Source organism: Saccostrea echinata, unplaced genomic scaffold, assembly GCF_033153115.1.
Source record: "Saccostrea echinata isolate AGI-Se365-2 ecotype Australia unplaced genomic scaffold, CSIRO_AGI_Sech_v1 ptg000014l, whole genome shotgun sequence".
Taxonomy (NCBI): Eukaryota; Metazoa; Mollusca; class Bivalvia; order Ostreida; family Ostreidae; genus Saccostrea; species Saccostrea echinata.
This window is the reverse complement of record NW_026889763.1, coordinates 10,362,786-10,381,106: the sequence shown is the minus strand read 5'-3', so window position 1 is coordinate 10,381,106 and position 18,321 is coordinate 10,362,786. Positions and strand designations below refer to the sequence as shown.

The 18,321-nt window shown below is 32.2% G+C and overlaps 1 protein-coding gene across 1 annotated transcript; it reads right to left on the bottom strand.

Moving 5' to 3' along the window:
* Window positions 1–611: 611 nt before the first annotated feature.
* Window positions 612–9,592, bottom strand: LOC133186731 (homeobox protein Hox-B7-like). Its single transcript, XM_061322011.1, has 2 exons — window positions 8,724–9,592; window positions 612–1,442 (listed from the first exon to the last, which is right to left on the bottom strand). The coding sequence occupies exons 1-2, from the start codon at window positions 9,268–9,270 to the stop codon at window positions 1,138–1,140; spliced, it is 852 nt and encodes a 283-aa protein (XP_061177995.1). The 5' UTR covers window positions 9,271–9,592; the 3' UTR covers window positions 612–1,137.
* Between the last annotated feature and the right edge of the window lie 8,729 nt (window positions 9,593–18,321).

The following is an 18,321-nucleotide window of genomic DNA, read 5'->3' as shown; positions in this document are numbered from 1 at the left end:
AAAACCTTATTTCTATACACAATACGAGATCTATCGGTTTTTATTTGTATAAATTCATTAAATATAGAAGAACATATAACATATTTTTTTTCAGTCTGGAAACAATAGAAATGTTCTAGCTGATGCGGCTTTTCTTTTTATATTACCAGTATATTGTTATAAATATTATAAGCTATTATGGTGTATGTTTTATTGAATATGAAATTTATAAAAAAAAAAAAAAAAAATTCCCGTTTTCATTACAATTTATTGCGTATTTTAATACAAAAAAGTATAAATTTTCTGAAATATAATTCTAGTGTACATGTCACTTTATGGGGTACGGATGGTGCACGCGTTTCCAAAACTGAAACAAAATGTTACGGTTAACTTTCATGTTTCAGAAGCATTTGAAACAATAAATTTCTTTTCGTTCGTTTTAATTTTTTTCTATTTTTTTTTATTACACGCTGTTATAAATATGCAACAATTTTAGTTCTACAAAATCTAAATATTATTTTTCACATTGTTATAATTAAAAACAAAATTTACTTCTTACGAATTATATTTTACAATAACCATACCAACGTCTTGTGTATTTCTGTTCTTTAAAAAAAAAACAACAACTTGAATTAATTGTTATAGATATCTTTAATATTTTAGACAACTAACACTATCATTCAACATTTGTATAAATGTAACCAATAAATCTCGTTAAATGAGATCTGGTCACGAGATTTGGGACTGATGTCATGGAATACTTTTATGTAATCTAAGTACACTAGTAGAGAGTTTTGGATGTAGTATTTCTTTCACCGTTTCATGTACACTGTCACATCAAAGTTTTCTTTTTAATGTTGTTTCACCGGTTATATTCCAAAAATTATGCAGGAAAAATATGGAATTCATATTTATTTGAGTTTACTGTCTTGACCTTTGAATTGTCCTATTTTTTAGCAAGTGTACAAAGTGAACGGTTTACATCCAATGTATGACACACAAAACCGCGAAGCCGCACCTCGAACCCGACCATCACGCTCCACGTCCTCGGAGGGGCCAAATCACAAACCCGACCGTTTTCGAAAAATAGGTCACAATTTTTTGTCCATCGATTTTTTTTACCCTGAGACACAAAAGAGTTCGCATTATGTACTTTTCTCAACTAGAAAAATTATCATCTGATCCGGGACTGGCTAATGACGTCATGCCTCTTTCCGAGTCATTTTCTGGCTTTGATCGATCTGGGCCTGTCAATTTGGGTATATTATTGTCCTTTTTCCATTTCATCCGCCTGTTTTGGAACCAGATTTTAATTTGACGTTCAGTAAGTCCTAATAGATGAGCAATTTCAATTCGTCGCCTCCTCGTGAGATAGCGGTTAAAATGAAATTCCTTTTCCAGCTCAAGAGTTTGATAGCGTGTGTAGGTTTGTCTTGTTCTCTTCTGTTCATATGTCACCTCAGCTGAAAAGGAGAAGGGAAATTGTCAATATACAATAATAAAACATCAGCCAGTCCCAACACACAGATAGCAATCTAGATTTTGTCAATATGACATTACTTGATGAAACTCTGTTTCCCCTGAGTGTAATGGCTACGTATAAGGTCAAATCTCATTACGCAATTCACGCATAATTCAACATGATCCCTGCACATTCTTACATTTCCAAATTTCTTGTTCCACTTTGATATTTTCAATTCCATTTCTTCTATTTCAGAATATTAAACTAGATTTTGCATATTTTATATTGATACAATATGATTGAGTGATGTCTTTGTAAAGTTATTTTCAATGTACTTTATTTTTTCTTGACCTGATCAAATGCTATACATGTGTTGTCTGTCAAAACAAAACGCACATTACATCATACAACTTTGCATGTCTCGAGCGGCCATGTTAACGCTTGTTCCCTTTGATCATGCCAGCCCTCCCCGCGTCCTTAGATTTTAACGACATTTTTACTGCTCTGAAGAGGAATATATGAACAAAAACATTTTCCGAGTTGATTTCTACAGAGTAAGAGTCTAGACGCCGGGCGTGTATCCGCACCAGTCCCCGGTAAGCGTCCCCTTTGACATGTGTTCAAGGGAAGTAAGACATATTGTAGGGCCCTTGCAAACCGACAAACAGCCTTTGTGTTTTATTTGTGAAAAGAAAAATCTTTCATCAATTTTTAGCACTTAATTCTTACTGACAATGTTAATGAAATATTTTAAACATTTTATGCTAATAAATGCAATCTATTGATAGTACTGTTTTGTTTTTAGGTACAGAACCTCATCTTATGCTTTGAAAATGAAAGAACTATACATTGTATATTGATTATTTCCATGAAAATGCAACGATTGCTGAATGACCATATGGGTTTCGTCAGTTTCTACTTGCGCAATGTATTGAATCAATGTTATCTTTTGTGATTGTTTTCTGATCACAGACCATATGCTTAATAAAAAGTGACTTTCTGGTGTCTGCTTTACAATTCAGTGAGATGTTCCTCTTTGTATTCTCCACTTTTTCTGTGCAATGTCTCTATACAATTAAAGCAGTAGTAACCTCATACAATCCATCAGAAAAGTAAAAATATTATATTGATTTCACTTGAAAAAGTCTTCAGATCAGCTTTCCATTATTTAAATTAAATTGTAAATTCGGATTTCATTTTTTTTTTCTAGAAGGAGGGAGAAACGAAAAAGTAATGATTTTAAAGTGGTTTAAATTTCACTGTCGGAAAGTTCCATTTAATTGCCGAGTCACTTATTTCTGTATGTTTTTGATACTCCTTATCACTCTGTTCCTTAGAGATTTACAATAAATTATAGTTTATAATACTAGCAATCACTTTTTTGTGCATTTGTGCAAATTAAGTGAAATGAAGCTAGACTAATGTAAATATGAATTATTAAGACATTTTGTTTGTTGTATCTGGTTTTTGTTGGATGCACATGATCAATTACCCACAATAAATTGCGTATATAACATACAAAAAAAAAAAGGAAGTTGTTTGAAACCTTGCGGCCGATTACAAAGAGAAAATTCCAAGCACCGAATTCACAGGGCTCATGGAGACTGTTACATGGGCTAGGTTTTTATTTCCGTCAGGACGTACGTCACAATGTAAGGATGGCAGTGATTCAGCAAATTACCCCAGGAAGATAGGACCTGTTTCTTATATTAATATTGAAAAAAAAAAAAAAAAAAACAACCGCTGTCGATCTCATGTGAGGACCGAGAAAAAAAATCAATGGTGCAATCCACCGTTTCAGAGTCAATTAAAGATTGATGCCAACGAAATATTGATGCAATTACTCAACTTTTTTTTTATAAGAAAATTTTACACAAATGCCGACGAGGATGATAATTTGATTAAAACCCAATCTAGTAATAGGAAAATCAAGGTTTACGTGTTGGCGGACACCTATGTAGCAGTGGTGTTCTTTAATTAGGCAAAATTCATTAACAAGTTGCCCAAAGTTACACATGTTTCCTCGATAAACAAACACGGCATGATAATTAATGGGTATGTGTTGTCTAATGTTGCCATAAATCAATTGTTTACTTGGCCCTGGTCATTGTGAAACGTACACCACGAAATCGCCAAACAACGGTCGGACCTAGGGCTATTGCTTGCTTTTCGACCTTAATGGACATTAAGATTTTTCACTTTTCATTCAACTTTTGTAAACTGTCTGTGATATCTTTGTTTAGATTTTCTGACAGATTAAAACATGCATGTCACCATACTAAATTTTGGACTAGACCATCCGGACCATTTGTTACGTCACATATATCTGAATCTTTGCTGGTGACAGAGCACTTGGTTTAAATAATTAATTTAAACAATATTTTTATTTTGATAGATACATAATTACATAATTGAACTGGGTAGCAGACACACTGCCGATATGGCCCTCTCCATATTGTTTTAAATAGATTTTCTTACCAGTGTAATCATATGTACATTTTTTTTTTCAATGTATAAAAATCATGTATGGAAAATCACATTAATGTCAAATTATATATGCTATTATAATGATTATGTGCTCAACGTTCACAAATGGCTTTTACACTTAGTAAAATAGCAACCTGATCTGTCGGTGTATTTAGAATTATACAACACAGTAGAAAAGCGCTCAATGTTTTGCACTGAATTTTTATCATTTCAATAACAGATTGATTTCATGTACAAGGTTTAATGCAGTCTTGATAGCGATCAGTGAGTGCTGGCTAGGTAATGTATCCCTTATTTAACATTCAAAGATTAAACGAAAAAATCATATCGCTCACCAGGGAGCAAAGCGGAGAATGCAGTATGCGGAAAAAAAACGTACCTAAAGAAAAAAAAATCGCGTTTAGCTTGCAGAAGTTTTCCTGCATGACTTACGCATCATATTTTTGAGATTGGAAACCTTGTTTTCCTGTTCATAAGTAGGATGTTGGGTTCGTAAACAAGAAGGCATTTACAATTTTTAAGTTTTTTCCCCCTAAGATTTTTATTACCTTAATTCAAACCCAATGAGTTATCTGACCTGGCGTGTTAAAGATTTATTTATTATTGTTTATTTTATGTAAAATAGTTATATATATATATATATATATATATATATATATATATATATATATATATATATATATATATATATATATATATATATATATATATATATATATATATATATGGAATCCAGATATGTTTTTATACGCTTTATGTTCATCATGTACAATTATGTATTTTTTGAGTGTATAAACTGAACTTGAACAGAAAATTAAAATGTTTTATGTGTCCCTTTTCCTGAATATAATACATTTATTACAATTCATTATTATCATTTTAAACTATATACAACATTGTGTTTTTACAAGCGGACGAAAAATATGGATGATGGTGCTTTTTTAGTAGCTAAAGGAGTTTTTCCCGAGAGTTTTATTATGAATGAAAAATTTTAGTGTTCTAAGAAGATTTAAGATCCACACGATTATTTTGTATCAAGATTATGGTTGGAGTTTGCGACGCTCGAAAAACAATGGAAGGTTTTTGTGAAGTAACCAAAGCATTCAACAACTCTAATTAGTCTAATTACTTTCTACATTGCTCCCCTTTCTCCCACTATCTTTGGTATTCTGGGGACTCGGGAGCCCTTTAGGCTTGCAGCTCAGTCGACAGATTCTCAGAGAAAAAAAGCGAAGTGCTCAGAATAAAAAACAGCCAGAGCTAGGGATAATGTGTTTCAGCTAATTGGTATCATGTGCACCTCTCAGACACTCGATATCCCTCTATGTTCTACACAAATCTGTATCCTGGCGCGAAATCTAATAAATATTTCCACATAAGATTTTTTGAATTGTTTATGATCCTCCGTAGAGAGGTAGCAACTTAGTGTAATATGATATTACATTTAGCTATTATCGTGTTATTTTTATGTACATTAGACACTTTGATTCCAGTTTAAATGATGTTACAAGAAAACTCTCTTTTTGTATAGTGTTTGATCTGAAGTCTCGGCCTTCGTCAGGTTCTCTATCAAACTGAGGCTGAATTTTCCACTAAACGTTCATCAAAATACAACCAGCCTCTTGTTTTTACAAGCAGCAGAAGTGTGTGTACATTTTTTAACTTCTTGTTTTGATGGTTGAAAGAATGATATTTTTAAAACAAACTGTGGATGTGTTGGAGAAAAAATAAAATCAAATCATGAATCATTCTTGTATACTGTAAATACCTAAGGCACTCTTTTCAATTTACATAGAGTCCTTAATATCAAATAAAATCCATCAAATGTTTTATCTTTGCATTGTGTAGGAGGAAAGGGAAAATGAGTACATTGTAACATATTTATCATATATAATAAGAGAGAGTGCAGAGTGCAGAAACATGCATATCCTGACATGGTAATTAAATTTCGAACGAAATGATACATTAATCTACAAATCTGCCTGACACATTTATCATTACAGTGTGTGTGTGTGTGTGTGTGTGCAGTATGCTCTGGACGCCCCTCTCTTTGTAATTAGGAGAAATTACAGTGCACTCGTATTTTGCTGACGACATAACATGTTCCAAGTTTTTAGCTTTTGTTATCAATTTATGAGGAGAGTTTTTGTGTGATTTAATGCATGTCCTCTATTTCACGCGGTGTAGAGATGCAGACAGCTAATTCAATATGTCTGCAATTTATTGTGCAAAAAATGTTTATTTCTAATTTTTGTTTGTTTTAGTTTTCCTGATATATTTTTTTAGTTTAGGTAACCGTGATTATAAAGCATTTTTATTTTGACTTGTTGTCCTTGAATTTTAAGTACGCTAGTTTATAGGACATTCATCACTTTCGGCAGATAGATTGACAAAAATATTCCATAAATGTAGCCTCTATCTTTTCAAATATCATCCTCGTTTTACCAGCGGCCATGTGTTGAAAAGAAAGGTGTGAATTTCTAACTTTTATTAACTACAGGTGTAAGGAAATCGTTCTCTTCTCTTTTATTTTCTTTTAGAAATAAGCTTGAGAACAACTGTGCGAACATGGGTGATGACATTTCAAGATAAAATGGAAACCCAATACGGTGATCCGTTTCCTTTTTACTGTCTAGGACGGGTAGAAGAAGAAACGGTTCAGGTTATACATAGAAGAGGACTAAGTCAACAAGATATGACATATATACTCTAAAAAGACTCTGCTCCCAATGATCTCCCTCATTTATCACTGAAATCCTCCACTTATGACAGTTATAAGTAGCAAATAATTGGGGGTCATCTTAAGGTGCCCAGATTGAAATTATCTAAAATTTGTATTTCCTTGGATATTTTTATTTTTATTTTATTTTATTATTATTTTTTTAAATTTATCATTACTTAAGGTTTGTTTTCTTTTATTGTAATAATGCCATGTCCTTTTACTATGTTTTATTCCTTATTTCTAAATTATTTTATGTATTATTTTATATTTTTTAATTGTTGTTTATATGATACATAATTAACCTTGGACAAATTATAAATCATGAATATGCATAGAAGTTTATATTAATGATTTGCATAGCCTATCCAATATGGCGATATGATTTCAGTGCAATGGAGGTAAAAATAAATTATATGAAACACAAGGGTATCATATTACAGTTGATTTAAATAATTCAAACTTTGTACTATAAACAGTAACATGCATCACTAATCCAACAATCATTTTATGGCCTATAAAAACAACAACATTGAGATGGGGAAATGACGCATTTAGAGATGAAGATTTTGCTAAACATTTATGGCAGGGTGTATAAATTAATTTTTAAAATATAAATCTTCTTTTTAAGTCAGACACAGAAAAATATTTTTACAAACTGTCTTTATTTTGTTTCTATTCAACAATTTTGAAAATAAATAATATTCAATTATAGTTATAAAGGCAAGGGAAATGCGACAAACAAGCGTATGCAAAAAAACTAAATGTTTACTAAATAATTATTTCATTCCATACTTTGGCGAAAATTATAATTTTTATGTTTTTATTTTCTCTGTCGATTTACTGTATACAAATTAACAAAAACGGGATTTTAATTAACAGAAAATAATGAAACAATGTGTATACAAGTTAGTAACTGGATTAAACTCTTTCGGAGTGCACAACTCGTTCAATGCCTAAAATATCCTTAATTCCGGTTTTATATTTATTTCTCTCTTTTTTTTAGGGTGTGTGTGTGAAAGATTTATATATATTTATTTCTGTGGCAATTTATGTAAAAATTTTGCTAAATTTGACATAGATATTACTTTTGTAATTTTCAGGAATATCATCATCTAAGTATTTTGAGTTGTTGATAAATCATTCAATAATAAAAATCACAGAATTATGCAAATTATTTTAAATAAATCTTTGATAATATTTCAATAATGATGCATACATTGAAAAAAAAAACTCTTATGTTTATTTTCATTTTGAATAATACTTATTTCTGTTTGTTCTTTCTTCATTAATGATTCAGTGCATTGTCTAAAAAAAATATTTGTAAAACAAAGCTACATAAGAACTATTTGATGGAAAGAGAAAAAACACGGAAACGTACACCCCATGACGGACAACCCTGTTCCTATCATATCTCAGGAAAGGACAGAACATCCCTCTTGCTATTAAAACCCGTCACGTTCATGTTGCTTATATGAATGTACAAACTACAGAATGACTGTTTGGACTAAATGGTGATAAATTTATGACCGAGTGGACATTTATTCTGTGGCAATGTGAAATGGACAGGTTTTATATCATATTCACCCTTGCATGAATGACTGTTTCTTAGTTAGATTCTAAAATGAAAAATTTGAAAAATATTCGTTGAATAATAATATCACGCAACGCCATAGAAATTTATTTTGGAAGAATACAAAACCGTAAAGACGCGTCCCTCGAACTTAAGATATTTACACAGAATATATACATTTTGAATGAGAGCATCAAAAAAGATCTAAAGCAGGAAAAATATAAATCAAGTCGTAAAGTTGTTGAACGAATTTAAAGTCGTTGAAGCGTTTAACTCGGCATAGCAGCGCCATCCGTATTTTGTCGGGAAACCATTTTGTTCGGACGCCGCTGCGCCAAGGAGCAGCTTGCCATTAAAACCAACATTAAAATTGATTTAATGTTTACTACCCTTACTCGCCTTTACATGTGACATAAAATATCTATCACTCACTCTGACACTGAGAACGTGAAAAGTTGCTATTAAAGAAAGGAAAAATTCGGAATCAAAAAGCGAAAACGTACCTCCATTAATTGTGGAACCCATCCATGGAAAAACTTGCATATTTGGTGCAGGAGAGAGTCCATTCATTCTGGCTGCAGGATTTGTGGCAAGATGGCTCAGTTCTGACCCATGCATTTGGGATACCGCGGGGTGATGGGGCTGTTCGTGAACAGAGTAATTTGGGGGAGGGGTGGGGACACAAGAGTCCTCATTTTTTACACAGTTTGATCTATCATCGGAGAAAGATTGTCCATGAAAGTTTTGTGAATTTTGGTAAGATTGGTAAATAGAGCCATTGCTTCCCGCACAGAAGCCTGGCTGTTTGGACACAAGGTTCATAGGTTGGCTAGGTCCATGAGGATCTAATCTGTCATACATAGGGTAGCACGGATACCCAGACATTCCGTATGAATTGTCACTGTTGTCAAAACACATATTATGGGGAGCAGAGTGAAATCCTCCTCCTTCTAGGTGCTTCTCGGCCCGGGGGTAGTACACATCCGTAGGACCAGTGCCCCCCGACCCGGGCATATGAGCAGGCATGATACTGCTATAGTACGAACTCATAGTATCACTCAAAAATGACCGCTTTATCTAGTCCTGTTTGATTTGTATTCGGAACATTAAGACCTAACCTCGGTCATATAATGTTTCTGAAGCCACCCCCACTATATGCTAAAACGATCTCTCGTGAGAAGAAAATGCATGTGATGGAATCTCGCACCCAATCAGAAAAAAGGTAGATGTCACGTGATTGCAATATTCATCACAATATTTTCTCACCTGTGTTAAGTTTCACTGAAAGTTTTTAATTTCACTCGATGATTTAAATGTTCCAAAATTATGAAGAATGATTTTGATGATTTTTCTCAATAAGAGGACTCTTATCTGGCACTCTGGTAAGCTGTGTTGGTTTGTGTTTATATGAAGTGTTAATCAACATTACCTGTTTTATATTTATGTATTGATGCCGGTGGGCAGGACTTGTATATTTACGCTACATTGAGCTTCAGTGAAGTGTAACGTAACTTTATATAGAAAATTAAAGTATTCAACTGATTGAATTATCTAACTTAAAAAAAAAATATTGATAAAAATATTTCCATCGGAATATCAATCTGGTTAAAGACATTATGTGTTGGCATGTTTGAAATTTCCTATTATTAAATAATGCATATTGATAGTGCATTTTTTTAAATTTCAGAGTGACATATATATGTGTGTATTAATCGTAAAATATATTTTTTTTAATTTATGGTATTTTATTGGTATTTGGTATTTATATTCCATTTCTCTGAGTAAAAATTTAATGAATTTTCTAAAGATAACTTTCTCTTCGTTTTTTTTTTTTTCTGTAACCGGCACACTTTTTACACTTAAAGGTGCGAACCTGAAGCTATTCAAACAAACCGGACAATACAATCTTATCATTTACCTATTATCGCAAGCCGTATCTCCTCAAGACGTTTCTTTGTAAACCACACGGCGTTTGTTGTCTACCGAAAAGTCACACTGACCGGCTAATTCCACAAAACCCGGTGAAAATTGGACATTTATCTGTGTGAATGATCAAAAGTTTACATTCTGTAATTGAAATCTAGCTGAAGATTTTCTTGTTTGTTTTCCTAAATCTTGTCATCAATCTTGTTTTTCCCGCTTCTTGGCGACAAATAAAGAAAAAGCAATACGGTCATTCTAACCAAGTTTTAAATAAATACATTTGATGATTTTTCGAACAGATTTTACTCTAAATATATTAAGTTGCGTAAATGAATAAAGCAGAGCGTCATCCCAGCACGCGTGTATTGCCGGTTCGTAAAGACCCGAAAATTTGTTTGCTTTATGGTTTGTTTTGACTGCAGTGTGCAATAAAACTGTTCTAACTTTGTGATGTCCCATTTACACTAATACCATCCATGCATAATATACGCACCGTAAAATGTGATATTCGGGGCTCATTAATACAGATTTATAGACCCTTAACCCTCCGCAGGATCATCTCAATACACACTACATTTTTATGACCCTCAAATGGGCTAGTAATTAAATGATATGAGTACTTAATCTGGGATAATAATGAGAAACATGGTATTTAATTTTTATGTTTTAACTGTAAATTAAATTGATGGTCTCCTCGGACATTAAGACTTCGGGCTGCATCGACGTCACGTGATTTGCAATTGCCGCAAATATTCGTGCTCATGTGATATATTCTCAAGATTTGATTAAAATAAAAATCTGAATAATTATCAATAAGGATTATTTTATTATGAAAAAGTCCGTAATATTTATTTCATTTTTTAATTCTTTCATCTGCAACACTGACAAATTGGCAGATGTAATCAAAATTAAATTGAATAAAATAACTTTTTTTTAAATTAGACTCGAACTAGAACTAATACAAACCAAATCATTTTATAAAGGATACAATATACGTACAATTATTAAACCAAAAAAATAATTACACAGATTTGAAAATATTTTGAAATGATAAATTATTAAACTAATTGTTGATGGCAATTCCTTTCGAAGTTAATAGAAAAATTAATTATCATTATTGACTATGACACACAAATAAATCAGAAAGAAACAATGATTATGAATAATAATAATAAAAGTAAATAATAAATAAAAAAAAATTAAGTCTTTTTTCACTTTAATGGTAACTATTCCGAAGGAAATACTATTGAAATTTTCCGGTGAAGGAAAAAATATTATATACTATGAGCATTTTCTTTCGTCAATCAGTGTAATTTCATCATTTAAAAAAAATCTGTCATCTGTTTGAAATACTCCGGTACAATTCATACAGAAAGCCATCTGACGGGCATACTTATGTTGTTTAAAAGTTTTTTTTTAATTATTATAAAATCTAGAATCCAAAAAAATAAATATTAAAATAATTGAGGTAAATTAACGTTTACATGTACACGCTATGTAAAGATATTTATCATAATAAGAATTGATAAAAAAAAAATAATGTAAGAATTTCGAAGACGGATAAGATGTGGGAGTTTGCATGCAAGGCCTTGGGGGGGGGGGGGGGTCAAGGCCTGGAGGATTCACAGAACAAAGGGAACAAATATTATACCATCAATTTAACAGTAAACTTGTATAATGTAATGGATATAAGAAAAGTAACGGCATGTACATTTGTAATGAAACATAGTGAATTGTTAAAATGTCATATTTTCTTCGTAAAAATATGACGAAAACCCTACCTTTTGTATCAAGTACATCTGTCCAAAGCGATCTGGACCCTGTAAGATAACCTTCTGGTTTTTATCGTTAAAACGCATATTTCATACACAATGTATATATTTTCTTCATAAGGTTGTCAAAATAGTGACAACCCTCTAGTCACTTCAAGCGTTTCTATATCATATAATATGATTCCTTTTTGTGTACGTGCAAATCTGACGCGTTCACATCTTCTCGTTAAATTTTCATTGATTTATTTGAAAATCATTAAAATTTTATAAGTGGATTTACATTTATCAAACAATTTTACAATACTTTTATCTAGATTTTATAAAAACAGTACAACATTTTCTATTTCTATCCTCAGCTTAATGAATGCTGATACAAGTCATGAATACCTTTATTTGGTGCACAAGTTTGATTCCCTTCCCTGACAAAAAACTCTCACGTACATTCAAAGATTTGCTTATATTTATATACGATTGATAACTACCTAGCAATCTTTGTTTTCCTAACCGATTCAGCTACAATAGAATGTGTCAAATAAAATTGCACAGGGTAATTCTAATCAAATCTTTGATAATCTTCTTGGTTTTATTGCACATAGAAGATGCAAACTATTTTTAGAATTGGAGGGCTCAATAGCGAGAAAGACACGATCCCAGCTACTTATACCAAGCCAGAACAAATGTATTTTGTGTTGATGTTAGCCTTTTCAGGCTCAAGGTGCTTACCAACAAGTACCTACAGGTTTTGTAGCATTTAAATTATTTCTTACAGAACTTGGAAAAAGAACCAACAAGTAATTGATCTTTCTGAACTTTGTCTAACTAACGCAAAGAAATTCATCTTGTTCAAAAAGCCTTTAAATCTGTTCTTCAGACGGCGCTCTCATATATCATTGAAGGCCATCTTTCCTACAGGAATTTCATATTTGTAAAGATTTTTGCAGAGAACATTTGTCCAACTATATCTTTGAAGGTTCTGGAGAAGCAGCACAAATTTGTTTTCGTATTCTCCTAGCAAGAGAACGTACATCACATTTCTTCAATGGAACTGATAATTTATTCATGTAGAATATTTCATCGGGCGCAGTAAATCAAGTAATTTTAATTACTTCCAGAGATGCTTGGGACAGAAACGATTTGTCTTCTCCTTCGGTACATTTTATGGGCCCCCGTGTACCTTGATTAATATTATTAATTATCAATAGCTTTCTCTGTAACTGCCATAGTTCGTTCCGAACTTGTGTTTGTTCCTTCTGAAAAAAGGCTTACATTACGATTAAAATGTTGTTTTTATTGAACATATCTTCAATTACAGTCTATGGACAACAAGAAATAATAAAAAGGAAATAATTTGTCACTTTACACTTGATGGCGGTTACATGAAACCTAATAATAACAGGTACACCAGGATATGAAATAAATACTGCCTGTAAAACGCTTATAAAAGTTACAAGAAATTCGTGAAATTCTGCATCAGCTGCAATGTGATATTGTAAGTCTACAAAGTCATGTGTTCAGATTAATTTGTGTATGTATTCTTGTTCATAAAAAAACTGCAAAATATGCAGAAGCATAGCAAAATGTTCACCAGTAATAATTTGTTTTAGTCTTAGCTATTTTTTATGCTAATTATTATAATTACTGGAATATTCATGGCCCTATTTTTTCTCATTTTTTCTTATTATTTCTTAGACTGACCACTGTACAATAAGAGCCCGGGGCTAGGATGAAGAGGGTCGACAGTCTTGTTTATTTTTGTGATTGTATTGTATGTAAATTTACGTGTGAACAAGTTAACATGGGGAGATCAAAGCCAAAGCGAGACAGGTTGCCTTTGGTCGCCGGTCTTACTGTTCAAGCGTATTACTAGTTTCACAAGTCTACAATTTAGATACAAGGTTTCAGGGATCAGGGTTTCCTTGCCTCTCCCAGACTACACGTAACGGTTTGCCACCTTTTCCAAATATCAACACATAACAGTACAAGATTTTTTTCCACTTCACATATTTGTACCAGAAACAATACAAAAATAGTAATTGCCCAGAACACACGGCGAAGCAGATTACCGTTCACTATTCCTTACATCATATATAGGAATCTAAGGCTAATCTTTTTGATTTTTGACAATAAAATGATTTGATTTTCAATTTTCACATAAGAAGACACGTGCAGAATATTGTTTGTGCTTCAAAACATCTATCACTAATACACTGCATTAAGGAGTTATAATATTTTTAAGGACTGCAAAATAAATCAGTCTAGTTCCTCTACAATGCATATCATGAGAGCATAATTTAAGAAAGAAAAAAAACCTTATCTCTTTACATAATTTGTGTTGGAAACAACGTAAGTCCCGTTTTAGCTTCTTACTCTCTTGATTATCTTATTTTGGTAAATTATCAATTAACGAAGTTCTATTCTGTAAGACGCGTGTTATCGGATGATGAAGTTAATTGTACTCTCTGCAGAAATGGAGCAGGCACCCACGCAACCATTGCAAGGATCCGCGGTATGATGCACATTGTGTCTTCATATTTCTTCTGACAAGTTGTCGCATCTTAAGGCATCCATGTAACACATATTTATCTATTATGTTAATTTGCACAGAACATGTATCTGCAATATAAATATTACCTTATCCGACGGAAACAAATTACCTTCTTTTTTAAATAAAGCAATTTCCGAATTTTTTTTTAATCCTCATAAATTGTTATATTCTTTAAACAACTAAGTGTAGATTCTATTAAGTATCAATTATAGCCCCCCCCCCCCCCCAAAAAAAAAAAAACAATTTCACATAGGTAGATATGATATATATAAAGATGCGAACATACTGCGGAAATAAACGATACTTTGTAAAGTGTTGTTTCTAGTCTTTTTGGTGAAGGTTTGGCTCGCTGTCTCTGAGGTGGTACCAGTCGGTCTGTAAGGTAGAATGTACGCCTTGTACACTAAACAACAAACGTTTGAAGCTATCAAGATATGAACAAGTTTCAATACATGGATTAACATCAAATCGCAGACTGTTCTACATTTTTTTTTTAAAAAGCAATTAATAGCCTCTAAGTTATAGAGTAAAAACAGGAACGTGTATACTAAATACTTAGTATATAGGTTCCTGGTGGAACATAAACATATATAAACAAAATCCATGTGTTTATGTACAATGAACAAGACAGCAATATTTAGAAGAGGTTCGTGTTTCATCGCGTAAAATGAACATGACCTAATTAATTTCTGTTGTTGACTTTATAGTTAAGCGGCGCTTCTTTTGATTCCTGGACTTGTAGTATCACAATTTGCTTAGTAAACACACAGTAAATTTGTGTAGCTATAAATTAATAAAACTACAGGTCGTGTTGTTAATATGCTAATTTGTCAATGCTGTCATGCGCCACGCGACAATACTATACGAATCTTAGGGTGGACAACCGCTCCATAACCCAGAACATAAATTCCAATTTTGACAGCGGCGATCATTAGGACATTCTGCTAGCCATGTTCATCCAACTAGTATGAGAAAAATGGCTATTTGCGCCGTCCAGTGATTTTGCATACAAATATGATTTATATACGTTAAAAGTTAACGATATCCACTTTCCACGCTCTGCGTTTTCTTCATTTTCGTTACACTGAACAAAAGGAAACAAAGAAAATGAAAGTTTTTCAAGAACTGACAAAATAAAAAGCAGGCAAAAACTAACATAAAAATATATCTTGTATCATTTTATTGACATATCTCACGCAGAAGCAAGTTGAGTAAAGCGCGCTGCTGCGTTGCTCTGTGATTTTGTTTCCGTTTGACGTATTGTCAGTTTTTTCCCTATCCACTCCGTAATTGAAACAGACAACTCCCAGTAGCGATGGAAGTTCATGAATTGTTTCACGCTCTCTCCAGGGATTTATTTTCGTTATTGAGGACCAATGAATGGTGGCAGTTGGCTATCGATTTTTCCTTCACTGAAGCTTTGCACCGCTTATATTTTATCGAACGTCTGTGTTTAATTGGGTGATAGAAAAAAAATCAGAGTGAAAGTAGGCCGCTGCAGTGTTTAATTTAATCATTGCGTCTGATGTTTTCTTTGGTTTGCCTTTTTTGTGTATCCCACACTTTTTAATCTACGTGTGAAAAACATATAAAATTGGTAAAAAGAGACGTGATATCTTGACACTGAAATTAATGCTAAAATCTATTTGAAGTAACCACAGCATATCTGATTTTGTCTAAGCAATTAAAACTAGTCAAATTGACTTGGAATCTAGGCTAGGAGGACAAAGAGAGTATCTAACAAAACAGAGGACGTGTTTTAAGTGTTAGCATATACTTGTTTCAGGAGTAAAGAATTGTCAACCCTGACTTAAACCAAGGCCAAGTTAAACATCATGCTCATATCACAGAAGATCGATTTCTTTATTGCACACACTATTTTTTAGCAAATTAAAATGCATGTCTTTTATTATTGAGTAGCAAAGGCATGTTATCGTGAAGTTTATGACCCTGTATCCCTACTGCTTTCTGAATGCAACATGTCGACTGCAATAATTATATTAATTTGAAGATATTAATACCCCGTAAAATACTGAATGATTTTTCATACCCATTTAAGATGGTGTTTGATCACATGTAAGATTAAAACGAAAAAGGTGTCAGAATGTCCGCTGGACTTTCACGGTTTACACCTGGACCTGTGATTGACCTCGTCCAATATTGATACTTCATTTATCTTAGTTACTTTTTTACTGATCACTTAATTTTGACCACAAAAAACACGATAAGTCTGAGATAACGGCTTGTTTTCCCGGGGCCTGTAATAACTTCGGGCTCGGTATCTAATCCACCTATCCCCGGATCTGCCTAATTAAAGACCAAGATTAATGACAAACCAACCATTTATCAAAATGTCTCCATGTAACTGATATTCAACAATTTGGCATGTTTATTTTCAAAACTAATTACAGTTCTTGTTTTCCGTATATACACCCAATCATTGATATGTATATACACTCAATCATTGATATGTATAAAATAAGAAGCAAATACAGTCATGAACATTGCATGCACATTTTCTTGTATTAGTAGCATTGCATTCTTTAAAATTGATAAGTGTGCGATCTCGTTTTTTTTTTAAATCATCTGAACTTTTTCATTATTAGGTTTGTCTCCATACCTTTATTTTTCGTAAAACCGCTTACTGTGCCTTTAATGAAAAGAAACAATATTATTATAAAAACCGAAGTATTGCTCAATTATTATGCATTGTTATTATCATTGTGATTATCAGATGAATGAAATAACCTGGATATATTGTTACGTTTATGTTGAAAAGGTAAGAGCAAAAATTATTTAAATAAATATAAAACAGAACCAGTCCTTTTAGTCCAAATTAGTTTTGAGCCATGGTGCTCGCATATTATATATATATATATATATATATATATATATATATATATATATATATATATATATATATATATATATATATATATATATATATATATATATATTCGTTAATCATACAGATTTGAAATAAAAAAAAAAATAACTCAAAACAATATCACATGTATAATACTGAACTAACACAGATAACTATAAAACAAATACAGATCATTCTTACATAAACGAAATATATATTTCTACTCTCTATGAAATTATTGGAAAACCTTAGGCTAAAATTGAAAATAAATTCCAGTAGTTTGACACCATGATCTCAGAAGTTCTGTCACACGCCGCTTTAAAAAAATTATTTCCTACGAGATCTTAATGGAGCATCAGATTCTGCTGTTTGATCTTGTCCCTTATGGTCTACCAAAGTCCACTCCCTCAGATGAACCTAGATAATGCCGCAGAAAGATTTGTTTCTTTTCCTAGGTAGGTATAATTAAAGTCTGAAATGAAAATGAACAATCGGTTTTTTGTGGCGGCCGCCGTGTTTAATTGCATTGTTAAGGACAGCATGTTGAACGATTTCTCGCCACTGGAAACCTTTCCATTCTGAATGAAGGAAAAAGATCCTTGTCTGTATACTGAAAAGATAGACTCTCTTTGTGTTGGCTTAATGTTCATTTAATTTTAAAATTTCAAGGTTTTCTGTTTTTTTTTCTTTTTTCATTATTTTTCAAAAAATTTAATTTGCTTTAAGATATTAAAGAAAATAAGTGACTTTTAGTGTCCATAATCAGCCACTTTCTTTTTAATTATTAAATGATTATTTCATAAAATAAATATTTCATTAATGTAGTTACATGTACCTAACATGGCCTCAGAGAGATGTGATCTCTTTAATTTAAAAAAATAATAAATAAAAAAAGCAAAACTTTTGATAAAGATTGATAAGATTATATTTCAGTGTCTTTGTGTTTACATCATACATTTGGAATTCCTGGATGTTAAAAAAGAATCGCGGAGTTA

Bases quoted from the DNA above. Each gene is read 5' to 3' on its own strand.
- LOC133186731 (XM_061322011.1), bottom strand. From the start codon at position 9,270: ATGAGTTCGTACTATAGCAGTATCATGCCTGCTCATATGCCCGGGTCG. The intron at 1,443-8,723 runs GTACGTTTTCGC...TCTCCTTTTCAG, and splicing joins GGGTTCCACAATTAATGGAG to CTGAGGTGACATATGAACAG.